This window comes from Heterocephalus glaber, unplaced genomic scaffold (assembly GCF_053883595.1).
Source record: "Heterocephalus glaber isolate CG9 unplaced genomic scaffold, H.glaber_assembly_v1.0 deba00001532, whole genome shotgun sequence".
Lineage (NCBI taxonomy): Eukaryota > Metazoa > Chordata > Mammalia > Rodentia > Bathyergidae > Heterocephalus > Heterocephalus glaber.
In genome coordinates, this window is record NW_028258330.1 from 15,265,615 (window position 1) to 15,279,304 (window position 13,690).

The following is a 13,690-nucleotide window of genomic DNA, read 5'->3' on the forward strand; positions in this document are numbered from 1 at the left end:
TTGTCTACTCTCCCTTCTTCAAACAGAGTGCTGGCGTTTGTAGCTGCATAGGGAAGAGGAGATGGAGTCGTGGAGAATCCTGTACACAGATGGGAACCTGAAGGACCATATCTCCAGTGAAAGGACAGTGCAAGGAAGGGAGAACCCTTTGCTTTTCCAAAGGAAAATTTCCTGTGTCCACATACTGGATGTAGGATAATTGGAAAAGGCAGAAGAAAGCTAATAATTCCTGACCAGCAGTTAGTAGTCAAATAATATACTGTTTATATTCATGTGAACTGAGTAGATCTATACTGTGCTAGTTTAATCGTTCCGCTGAAAATAATTGAAAGTTATTTTAAATATAATAAACTATTTCTAAAGGCATCCCAAACTTCATAATAAAGAATAAACAGATTAAACTGTGTGAGGGTAAAAGGCCAGAGAAGTGAGTAGAATCCTAAAGCTGTTTGTACTCCAGACAGCTTAGTATTGGAGCTCTGTTTTGTTTTGTTTTGGTACTGAGGATTGAACCCTGAATTTTTTAAATGAGCTGTATCCCCAGTCCTACTTTTATTCTTTATTTTGTGACAGGGTCTCCCTAAGGTCACTAAGTGGCCCAGGCTGGCTCAAACTTGACAACCACCTGCCTTGGTCTTCCAGAGTGCTGAGATTATAGGCATGCACTGGTGCCCTGTTTTTAATGTTCTGGTGGGTTCTGGGGGAGCTGCAGGCAGACCATGTCACTTTGAAGATGAAGACTGACGCGCTGGCTCCTTTGTAGTAGTGGAAGCCCAAGCCAGGCCCTCGCACCCTCCATCTCAACTTTCACATCACTTGCAGGTGGCTGCTGGCCAATGTATGTTATTGTTTCAGACCATAAAAGACAGAACCTCTCCCAAAAGTTTGTAAGCAGTTGCATACACTTTTTTCAATAAAGTATTTATATCCAAACTATAAAGATCTCTTCATAAAAGGTGATAATCAAATTTTATAAATAGACAAAAGATTTTAATAGATATTTCATCAAACATGATATACAAATTCCAAATAGGGATTTTTTTTGATATTATAGGTCATTAAGATAATGAAAGCTAAAAGTATAATCAGATATAACTTTACCTCTATTAAAGCAGAGGGTAAGGAAGACCATACTTTGTTCTTATAAGGATGCAGTTAATAGGATTTAAATTTTAACTCTAGAAGTGCAAAATGACATACACACTTGCTTTGGAAAATAATTGGACATTTTCTTATAAAATTAAACTACATGATTACTTTATAAGCCAGAAATCTCCATCTTAACTACACAAGTGAGATGAAAATATAAGTTTGTGCAAAAAATGCATGTAAAATATTTATAGTGATTTTATTCATAATTGCTCAAAATTATCAATCTATATAATGAAATACTATTCAGTAATAAAATGAGTGAAGTACTGCTATAACTTGCATACACTTTAATATTAGTTCAGAGCTAGGACCTCAGAGGACAATGTTTTTAAATGAGAAAAAGAAAATCCACCTAGCTAGAAGCAAGTTAGCCTTCTATGACTTTGGGGTTTTATATGCCTCTTGTACTTGAATCCTTTCCTAGATTTGGAATTTGTTCTGTTGTGATCTCAGTGAATACATTTTCACATAACTTTTGAGTCATTTTCTAGTTTTTTAAATTCTTATAAATTCTGAGGTTTTCTTTGTCATTTAGCTTGCATGGTATTTTGTCATTTTAGGATAACATTGTATGATCTATTACATTCGACCTCTTTTCCAAATCTAGGGAAAGAATTCAATAGCTATGACCAGACAAAAGCCTCTCCATGACAAATCATAATCAAAATTTCAGAAATTCAACAAAAGGAAAGAACATTAAAAGGTGTTAGAAAAAACTAGCAAGTAACCTCTACAGGCTAGCTTATAAGAATAACAGTGGATTTCTCAGCACAGTCCTCAAAAGGCAGGAGAGACTGGGGTGAAACATTTTAAGCCCTGAAAGAAAATTGTCAACTTAGACTTCTATATCCTGCAAAATTACCTTGAAAATTGAAGGAGAAGTAAAGGGTTTTCATGGCAAATAAATCCTAAAGAAATATGTGATCACTAAACCAACATCGGAAAAAATACTTAAGGGAATTCTAGACAGAGATGGGACGGCTAGGAGTACCAAAGGACTGAAAGGAAAGTGTATATCTAATTGGGAGAGTAGTGAAACAAAAGAGAAAGAAATAAAGGAATTAGCACTGGAAAATAATCCAATGTCAGTTTTCAGGAAATACCTTTAAATAATAATTCATAATTTTAATGGTCAATACCCCAATCAAAAGACACAGAATGACAGATTTTATCAAAAGATAAAATCCACCATACATTGCCTGCAGGAGACACACTTCATAAAAAAGTAAGAACCTGAAAAAAATCCCATTCATAATAGGCTCAAAAATTAAGTAGCTAAGCTAGGAATTAACCTAACCAAGGAAGTGAAGGAACTCTATAATAGAAACTATAGTACTCTGAAAAAAGAGATTGAAAAGGACAACAGAAAATGGTAAGACATTCCCTGTTTCTTGGTAGGCAAAATCAGTATTTTCAAAATGGTCATATTACTAAAAATTATATATAGATTTAATTCAATAGATATATGATTTAATTCAATCCCAATCAAAATGCCAGCATTCTTTACAAAACTAGAAAAAAAGTCTTAAAATGTATATGGAACCAGAAGAGAACCAGAATGAAAAAGCAATCTTGGGCAACAAGAACAAAGTGAGATGCTCAAAACCCTAGATTTCAAGCTATATTACAAAACTGCAGTGATAAAAGCAGTGTTTTATTGATGCACAAACTGTGACTTATGGATCAATGGAATAGAATTGATAATGCAGAAACAATCCCAAGCACATTCAGCCATCTGATCTTCAACAAAGAGGCCAAAAATATATGTTGGAGTAAAGTTAGCTTCTTTTTTAAATGCTGCTGGGAAATCTGGTTATCCATATGCAAAACAATGAATACAGACCCATACCTCTCATTCTGTACTAAAATCAAATCAAAATATGTCAAAGACCTGGATATAAAAATAGAAACACTTAATTTGATGGAAGATAAAATAAATAAAATTCTTGAAGACATAGACACAAAATCTTTCAGAACCCTTACTGCACAAGAAGTAAACCAACAATCAACAAATGGGATCATATCAAACTAAAACGCTTCTGCATAGCAAAGCAAACAACAGAGTGAAGAGACAATCTACAGAATAGGGAAGTTTTCCCAGCTACTCCACAGAGGACTAATATCTAAAACATATAAAGAACTCAGAAATACTGGATACCAAAGTAAAACACCCAATCAAACAATGAGAAATTAAAATGAACAGACAATGGGTATATGAAAAGAATGTTCAGCATCTAATTGCATTAGAGAAATGTAAATCAAAACAACTCTAAGATTCCATCGTACTCTAGAAAGTTATCATCAAGAATTCAAAACCAACAAATTTTGGTGAGGTTGTGTGGAAAAAGAAACCTTTCTACATTGTTGGTAGGAATGTAAATTAGTATACCCATTATAGGAATCAGTTTGGAAATTATTCAAAAAACTAAACATAGAAATTCCATTTGACCCAGGTATACCTCTTCTGGGTATCTTCTTGAAAGAGCTAAAGACACCATAATACAGTGATACTGGATAACCATGTTTATAGCAGCACAATTCATAATAGTTAAAATACAAGAGAAGTCTATACACTCATCAAAGATGAATAAAGATATGGTAATATACATGAAGGAGCACTATGCAGCCATGAATAGGATACATGTTATTTGTAGGAAAATGGATGCACGTTGAGTCCATAATAATAAATGAAGTAAAACAGACACAGCATGTTAAGTGTCACATGTTTTCTCTTATATGACAAACCCAAAGTGTAAGTAATTTAAAGAGCAAACTGAAAGAAAGATGATAGGAAATAGAGAAGTAGTCTTTGTGTAGATGGGAAGAGATTTGGGGTTGGGAAGAGATAAGAGGAGGGAGAGAGGAAGGAGAAGTAAAAAAGGATCAAGATATGATATGTCTATGTACCAGTACCCCATGATTAATATGTTCATTATGTATTACAAACATACTAATAGAAATTATTGTATAATGGTTTAAAATATTTTATTAAGTCCAGTGTAAAAGCAAAGTAAAACCAAAACCACCCCCCGCCCCCCGCCAGTAATTTGGCCACTGTGAAAGAGAGGATCTGACCCCAGCAGATGCTATGTGTATTCCCATTTACCATCCTGATTTTCAAATTAAGGAGGGGAGGATGGTATAAATGAAGGCTTCAGCAGCTCTAAGAAGCCTTGTCTGCCTCTCACACCAAAGGCCCAGAGGAGTTTTACAGATTGTATTTTCTCTCAAAGAATGTGAGATCATTTAGAATCATCAGATATTAACAAAAGCTGTTTTAAATTCCAGATGATTCCTTTAGTCCTATCCAAGATATTAATTCCACCAGGTGAGGATTGCCTCTCAAAGTCTACTTGCTGCGGTGGTACTCAAAATCAACTGCTGAGCTACAATATAGTACAAGAGAGTGCAGAGTGTGCTTGTTTCTTAAATTCAAGTATTTTTTTAAAAATCCCCCTTTCTTCTCTGTGGTACAGAATGATGGTGCTTAAACAATATTGTGCATCAGAATCACCTGGACAGCTTGTGACAGCACAAAGGGCTGTAGTTGCTCTTTGGGGGTGGGACCTGCAGGTATGCCTCCCTGACAAATGTCCTGGAGACAGTGATGCTTCCGGCGCATGATCCCACTTTAGGAAACCCTGCTCATTACTTCTCTTTTTTGTTTCACCAGGACTTGACTTGCATGAGGTTTATTATACAATGCTAAATTCCCTCTTAATCCCAATTATATGTATTGTTTGGTGCACTTAGCAGCAATTAAGATCCCTTACATCAACCATCATAATGAGTTTGCTAACTGTCCAACTGAGCTATTTAGAATTCCCTGAGCATATCAACAGATTTTTCATACTTTAAATTGAGATGTTTTTGATGTAGAGGATTGAACCCTCCAAAAGCAATTTTAATCAGCCATTTTATCTGTCACTACACTGATGCAAGAAGTAAGCATTTGTGAACATCAGAATAATTCAGTGTAAACCCCAAATAAAAAATAACCAATAACCCAAATGAAGCTTCTTTGATCGCATCAAAACTCTTCTTTTTATTTACTGTTTATCATTATTTCTGCGAAAGTCTTATCAAGTTTATAGTTTTGGTGCTGGTTTCGCTCTCAGTTTGAACATCTTCAGTTTCTAGTTGCTTTTTCAGCAGTGGAAATAGATTTGATCTACAGCCTGTCTATTGGTCTTTTTGATTAACCTCATCCTGGGACTAGAGTTGACTGGGCTCTGTGAATACTCTGTGTCCACAGGTCAAAACTAAGTCACAAATTACCTAGGGAGCCCTAGTAATTCTTCCTCATCTTGGATAAACTTAGAGGATTCTTATCCAGTAGAGGATACTATATTTCTATACCCTATCCTGTTTACTCTATGGAGCTTTGTAAATGTACGGCATTTGTCCAAAATACCTGGATATATAAATGCATATTACTGCAGGAAGGCATTTCCATAGAGGATGCACACTATCAATTGAATTGATTGTCAATCTAGTGATGAAATACTCAGAAGGATCAACATAATTGCAGAATAGCAGTTACCTGGAAGCTCAAGAAAATCTTCATTCATTTTCTTGTGCATTAAGGATTGTGCTTGTACAGGCTTTTAGAAAAGCTTATTGGTAAAACATATTGAGAAGATGAGAGTCCTGGCTATTCATGAAATACCACTGTGTGCTGGGTGTTACACTGGTGATGTGCCCTTTACTCCTCACAGTCAACCCTAGGGGTGGGTAATAATGTTTCTCCTTGGCCTGGCTTTGGTTTCACCGAAAGGTGGCTGTGAGACAAGCATCTGTATAGAAGGGGTTTATTTGGGAGGGAGAGGAGTGCCATTGAGGGGTAGGGAGGTGGGATTGGAAGGAAACAGTCAGCACAGTGTGGGCTATCAACTAGCTCACACTGTGAACAGCTGAAGCCTGCAAAATGGGACGTGAGGAATCCTACTAGACAAAAGAGGGATGACTAGTATTTATGCAACATCTCCTTTAAGTCATGGTTGAGAGCTGTTCCACAGGGAAATGAGACTTAGCGTGCCATGTGAATGAAAATGCACGCTCCAAGTTCAAGAGCAAGTTCTTATCCAGGTGCAGGCAGCTGGGGAGCAGCTCAAAGTGGAGGCTCCCAGATTGAAACCCAGGCCTGACTAATTAACAGAACCGTTGTGTTTTCAATCATGTCTGAATAACCCAAATCTTCCCTAGGATTTCCAGGACTGGGTGAAATTTTGGATTGAAATAATGCAAGATATTTTTTTTTGATGCCAGTATTTATATTTATGTTTGCAATTCCTTGGATAAAAATCATTTAAACAATGTTTGGTAAAGTGTTATTTTCATAAAAACATCTTTTAAAACAAACGTATTTCTATTTTCCACCAAAGTTAAAATTCCATGCTTGCACAGAGTTAACCACTTAGATAACACAATACTATGTCAGAAGACTTGTAGTGTAAGATCAGATAATGAACTATATCATTAAACTAAACAATTACACAGAACTAGAAAACTGACTCAGTAGTAAAATATAAAAATCTACAATTATAAATATAAATTTGGTGCACGGAGACACTAGAGCAGTATTTACAGTAAGTATCAGATTATTCTTACCTTAGGTGAACATTGCAGTTGTAAAATGTTGAATATCATAGCGAACAAAATGGTTTATTTACAGTCTACTATATTAAAAGTTATACTTCTAGCAAACCTGATGATTGCTACAAATACAGCTAAAAACCTGACACTCAAAACAAGATTTTCTTTAGTTGGGAATTCCTAATATCTACAAATTGGAAACTACTGTTAAAATCAATATGAAAAAAGTACCACAATTCCATTTTTAAAAAAACTGTAAAATTCAATCATTTTAGTTTAAACATAAGTGAATTACAAGAAATCTTTCAAAAAGGCACACGTTGTTAATAATGTAAATTTGGCAGCAAATTCTTACATCATGAAAGTTACTGTCGGGTGATGGAAAGTAGACAGATAAAAGAACTGGACTGATTTTTCTAATTTTAGAAAGGAAAACAATGCACAGATGTGTGGTCCCCTACCCTTGTCTGTGTTAAACTAAAGACTCTAAGCTCTCAGCCATATTTCTACCAGACAAAGCTGCACCGTTACTGTCCAGAGAGGTGGATGGATTCTCTTCCTGGCTCGTACTGACAAGGCTGAGGACTACTTTGTAGAGAAACTGATACGCTCAATGTCAGCAAAGACTCCTGGCCTCATTAAATTGATCATCTTGGCCACCTGGTAAACATCCATGGAATTTTCTTTTTCTAGTTGGTGCATAAAGGTTGTCAGAGCACAGAAAGTTCCTGCTGTCACTCCTCTGTGCTCATCATGATCATAGGTCCATACCTGTTGGCAGCTTCCTCTTTGATAACACTTATAAGTTCAAAAGTTTTACTAATGGGACTACCTGGATTTGGCCATTTGGGACACTGAAAATGCCTCACTTCAAGTACATAATCATCCTGTGTAGCTTCTAAGATAAAGTCTTGAATTATAAGTTTTTCCTCATTAGATAGACATTTTTGTTCTTCAGCCATCAGAATGACTTTAAAGCTCTCACAATTTATAGGCTCATCTTTATTTGGCCAGTAAACAAATTCATCTTCTGCCATGTTTTGACCATCAGGAATCATAACCACCAGTTGGGCATTATGATCCCATATCATTCTCCAGAAGTCCTTAATGGTATGGAGCAGGGGGTGTTGTGTGATGATAAACTCATTGCTCTGGTTATAACCCATGATATAGGAGGCACTGATGTAGTCAGTGCCTTCTCCAGTCAGGGAGGAAATGCCAACCCTTGATCTTTCCACAGGAATGATGGAAGAAGTTCTGTTGTTTTCCCTGTTGCATTGCTTTAAGACTGTAGAATAGTCATTCTGCTGTATATTAGACTGACTCAGAAGCTGGAATTGCTTCTCTAGTTTCGTTTTGCCTGTGGGTCCTGGAATGAGGAGCGCATTAACATAGGCATGAATATGACTATCTAGTACCTCAGTTTCTTTACTGAGTATGGCTTCAACCAGGACATCATGGATAAAGATATACTGCTCCTCAGTTTGCACCAAATAATTTCTTTGTGAGCGAATGTGTTTTAAGAAGCCAAATACATTGACCATTCCTTCATGTTGAATTTGTTGCAACATACTGTCTAGCACGATGTATGTTCCTGTTCTTCCATCGCCAGCACTGCAGTGGACTACAACAGGCCCCACTGCGTGGCGCTTGGCATGAGCTGCCTATCTCACGAAGGTCGGCACTGGCAGGGAATATTCAGGGACTCCCATGTCTGGCCACTGAGTGTAGTGGTACTGTGTGACCACTCGCCCACTGGGCCTTCCTTTCTGGGATCCCTTTTTAATTTTTGTGTTTCTTAGAGTAAAATTCCTCACAGTGTAATAGGCAAGCACTTGAACATTCTTCTGATTGACCAAAAAGTTCCCATAGTCTTCACTACCATCTGTTGGCCAGTACTGGTCACATTTTCTCCTTCCTTTCTCCACGAGGTTTGTTATCATGATGATATCTTCCACATTATGCTCCCATATCATTCTCCAGAAGTCTTCAGCTGTGGATTTCAGGGGTCCTTGGGCAGAAAGCAAGATATTTTGGAATGGCACTCATTTATATCTTCTGCAGAGCAAGAGAAAATTCCCTAAAAATGAGCAATAAACATGGTCTTAACGTTCTGTGTTAAAGCCAAATACTCATCATTAGCTGAATTTCAGATTGTATAGCAGCCCTGTGTTTATTGGATACTTCACTGATTTTGGAAGCTCTTTTTCACATGGTAATCTAAGTGTGGAAGGAAAATGAGAGGTATCAAGCCAAGAGCAAAGGCATCTATCTCTTTGTGGCAGAATGAGCCTTCATTAGAACTGAACTAAGAGCAGTTTTGTGTAAGTACTGCTTAAGTCTCTAAGTTTTGGCTCATTCCTCTGCTTTTTCAATGTGATAGACACCTGATCATCTCCAGCTTTTTCCCTAACCCCCACTTTTTGTGACTTAGGTGTTTTTTGGCAGAGCCTTCAAATGAAATCTCAGAGTCTCAGCATGTAATGTTTGCTTACTTGATGCAAGTGACAGAGAACTAAATATGAACTTTGGTAAAAGTCTATTAATAATTGATGAATAACAGAATTGTCAGGGAGTAGAGGGCAGCACATGAAACAAAAGCCAACAACACTTAAGCTTGCAATAATCTGTAAAAAATGCTCCCCCGGCTAGTTTGTATCAATGACTATGAACAACATGCTAAATCAGTCCTTCAAAAGTCTGTCTATGACTATTACAGGTCTGGGGCAAATGATCAGGAAACCTTGGCTGATAATATTGCAGCATTTTCCAGGTAAGAAAATATATTATTAAAATTGTATATTTTAATATACAAAGTAATTGGATCAAAATAAGATCCAGGTTTGTGCTGATGGGGTGGAGAGGGGAAAAATCCTAAAGAACATGAGAAGTCTTAGGTTCTTACATTGTTTAAAAATATTGCAAGCCTTGGGATCTTGAAATATTGACCGTAAAAGTGAATCCTGCATTTCATCATATTTAACTGATGCATAAAAAGAGTTATAAATTCTAATGACTGCTGTTCTTTTTCTCTGACAGTGGGTGCTCATGCTCACCATGTAGGAAACAGTGTTAGTGTAAGATAGCCATCTTATCTGGTTGAACCACATAGGATTATTGCCTCAAACTGTTGCCACCCTGTTGGCTTCCTGTGTTATCATTCATTTTGATTACTGTTGTCTAAACTTTCATTTTAGATTTCAATTTGTCTATGGAGCATTAATCTATCAACTTAGCTGTTTCATCTTTCCTACAAAGTGCTTCATCTCTCATCCCAAATTAGTTTTCCCTTGACTTTCATATTTCAAGGCACAAGATGGTGAGTGTCATGGGTTTATGTTATCTGTTTGTAATAAAAAACAAGAAATAAAATAACTTTAAAGCATATTTTTCTCTCAGCAGATAAAAACGTTTATTTGTTGGAGTGGGGAGGAGTGTATTCTATACACTGCACCCATTTAGCTTCCTCCATTTGCCATCATATCCCTTGGTAAAGGCAATGAGTATTGTAGCTACTCATTGATGATGATAAATTAAAGAAACAAAAGATACAAAATATCCAGGGAGAGAGAATTTACCATATTTTTTATTTTTTTCTTTAATCTAGAGCAAAATTACTCAAAATCACTTTTCTATATATAAATTAGGAGAAATGAAATCATTGTAACAAAAGTGGCCCTTGGTTCACTCCTTAGTTAGTGCAGGAGCTGGAGAAGGCTGATGTCCGAACCCTGTCATCATCCCTGTCACCCTTGACTCAAGTGCTTCCTGGAACCCAAAAGAACTCACCAAATGCCAGAAGTCATGGGAGGGGGAGTTGATTAAGAGGGAGGGGCCTGAAATTATGCAAGACCTTTTCCAATTATCATTTAATATTTTGGGCCCCATCAAAGTTTTCTGCTCTTGGGAGATGCCCCTTCTCAGACTCACATCAGCTCTGTTCACTGAGTAATGGGATATGTGTCTTCATGATCTCCTGAAAACTGTACTTTAATCCAAATCAGCCACTGTACCCAAAGAAATTGCAGGCCCTTGACAGATATGGGGCTGGTGACTCAGCATTACTCCTGGTGATCACCTATTCCATTTTTATTCAGTCTTCTTCAGCCTTTAGCTTCTCTATCTGGTTCTAGAGAATTAATTAACTTATGCTTACAACAGTCTCCCTGGCTGAGACTCTGGACTTCCTACAAGCTTAGGACCAAGCAGTGAGCCAGAGGGAGAAAGTTCCCAACCTCAGGAGCTTACATTCCATGGATCTTTGATGTCCATAGTGCTGGTGGGTTGAATTGATGCACTCACAGGAGGACTCAGAGAAAGAGCAGGGTTGTAAAAGAGCAGATAGACCACCTTTGCAACCCTAGAAATCCCAGAAACTTAGTAAGGCATAGAAAGCTGGTGAAATCCAAGTTGTGACTAAGTTGTGACCCAAGAGAGTGTCTGTGGCTAATATGAATTAGTGACATTCTGGTGAATACATTATTACCATCCTACATATGGACCGAGTGATTTAGGAACAAAACAGTTAATCGTAATTAGTTTGCAATGCCACCTTTTCCATGAAACTTTATCATTCTTTTTTCTTCAGCTCTAAGGAAAAATAAGTTATTAGTCAACTTTGGAGAACTGTTGATGCTCTTTTTATTGTCAAGTACTTGAGTTTAATTGCATCAAATAGGACTGGTTATCTACCTAGAATCTCAATTCCTCTTCTGCTGTGTGACTTGCCTGGGGCCCTTGACTCCTTGCCTTGTATCATCCTTGCCTTGTTGCTTGTCCCATGGAGCTGAGAACAGATTTTCTGCCAGGGTTGTGACTTTGGTTAATAGCATGAGAAAGATCATCCTGAATTTTTTTTCATTCTGATTTAGAATAAAACACTGCAAAACAACAAAACCTCAGGTAAGTCATTGTGACATAGGTCAGGGTATTTCAAAGACACTTAGGAAATTTATACACCCCCCCCCACAAGTACAACAAAAGGTCATTCTCAGTGACAGCTTTTATCTCTCTGTACTCAGATCTGATTACCACATTTTAGAGTTCTGGAGATATGGGCCACTTATGTGACGCAGCATTTACTTGAAGACATTTGCTTGAAGACTTGGGATGCTAATATTGTTATGACAAAATTTCAAAAGGACAAATAAATGGAACCACCCCAAAGAATGAAATTTCCTACTGCAAATATGAAAAGAACAGGGCAAATGTTAGCTTGGCACATTTTTCATGGCCTGACCCAATTGAAATTAATTAATTAATTAATTTTTTATTCATTAATTTTATTGGTACATTTTAGGTATACAATATGCTGACATTTAATATTGGGAATTTGTACCTTTACATAATATATCTTGGTTCTTAGTACATTGACTTTTTTACACATTAACTCAGAGTAGCTTCCTTAACCATGGTCTGCACATATTTTGTGGGTTTTTTGAAAATTATTATTGATGGAAAATAATTCTACAATTTGGGTACTTAGAAGCCCTCATAACTTCGGAAATGGAGCTTCTTCTCTTTCCCATTGCAACACCTACTGACCCTGACAACTGAGTGGTTTTCTTTTTAATACCTGATGAGTAAAAGTGACTATTTCCACTTCAATAATTGGGAAGCAATATAAACTTACCAGTTGCATTGCCAATATTCTTCGCATAGGCATAAGGGTCACAAAATCTGTCAGCTAATATTATCACAAAGTAATCTTTGCAGCATGTTTTAAATGTTTAAAGTAGAAAATTAAGGTGAAGAAGTTGGAATGCAGTGTGGTGTGATAGTATTACAGGACTTACAAAACTACACCACTGTGGTCAGTTGGTGTAATCTGTAACCCCGTAGTAGCTTAAAGTGGTGATTTCTAAGTATCTTCAAAGAGCAGCCACTTCTTGGGTAGCTTGTATATCTCGATTTTTTTTGATAAGTTAAATTTGAGGCCCTTGTTGGATGTGAAGTGTGGCCCCAAAGTCTTCTTAAAGTACTGTTATCTTTACCCTGTTTCCTTTACTCTGACATCTTATTTTTTATCCTTTGTAAAAGGATTGATTATTCAATGGGCTTGTCTGTTTTGTCCATCTTTATAGCCTTTTTCCCAAGCAGAGGCTCCACCGAAGCACAGTGTAAGTTTATAATGAAGCAGCATTTGATGTATGATTGTGGGAAAGTCATTTAACTTAAAGGTACAGTAGGGTAGGATTTGGAGAGCTTTTGGAACTGTCTAGGAGAGTTATTATCATTGTTATTTGGAAAATGGTAAAAGGTGGAGGACTCTTTAGAGGATGTACATTCCCCCACTCCATTGGCTTTATCTAATTTTTCCCAGGAATTGCATTTTGTGCATTGGTGGAATTGTCTCTGTAATATGCTCAGACCAGAAAATAGTCTCCATGGGGAAGCAGGATCCCACGGTTATTACGGTCACTGCGCCACCAAGTGGACAATCATAAAGCTGTCTGGAGATAGAAGGATGGAGCCTTGCTTTATAAATGGGGACATGCTCTTTAAAAAGGTCATTTTTGCTACACATACACACCCACACACCACAGCTGATGCCCTGAAGCTTTGTGTGTTCCCTTCATAAAAGCTTTCATTGTTCCTCCAGCCCTAAGTAAATATTAATGCCTTCCAAGGCTGGCATGCCAATGGCTGCTATTAAAACCTTTCTCATTTTGAGAACACACTTAGAGATGATTGGTAATAAGAAAAAATCTCCCTTCAAGGATTCTGCCTCTCCCCCTCCAAAATGGAGATCAAAGAATCATGCTGTGAGGGTTAGTGGAAAAGAAAGGGCTTCCAGCAACAGAGCATGTAATGTGATATAAAATAATGACAATCACGATGTTCAAAGAAACAGCATAGAATCACAGAGTAAAACCTCTTTATTATGCTTTTCAGGGACTGGATATTTTTACTTTATTATGTGAGGAGGGCTTAGATTACACAC

At 37.1% G+C, this 13,690-nt stretch overlaps 1 protein-coding gene and 1 pseudogene across 6 annotated transcripts in view; one reads left to right on the forward strand and one right to left on the reverse strand.

Annotated features, from left to right (window-relative positions):
* Nucleotides 1–7,191: 7,191 nt before the first annotated feature.
* Nucleotides 7,192–8,883, reverse strand: LOC101698694 (receptor-type tyrosine-protein phosphatase zeta pseudogene; annotated as a pseudogene).
* A 439-nt stretch (nucleotides 8,884–9,322) lies between these two features.
* Nucleotides 9,323–13,690, forward strand: part of Hao1 (hydroxyacid oxidase 1) — a 142,214-nt gene continuing 137,846 nt past the window's right edge. For 2 of the 6 annotated variants that reach the window (XR_015441968.1, XM_004840807.4), the window contains exon 1: nucleotides 9,326–9,520. Coding sequence is in view for 3 of the 6 variants with exons in the window: in XM_004840807.4 (XP_004840864.2) it covers nucleotides 9,384–9,520 (137 nt within the window). In the remaining 3 variants the exon portion in view is untranslated. Of the gene's footprint in view, nucleotides 9,521–9,944; nucleotides 10,067–13,690 lie in introns of all 6 variants that reach the window. The other 4 variants (XM_087188676.1, XM_087188675.1, XR_015441970.1 and 1 more) reach the window with 4 other exon arrangements.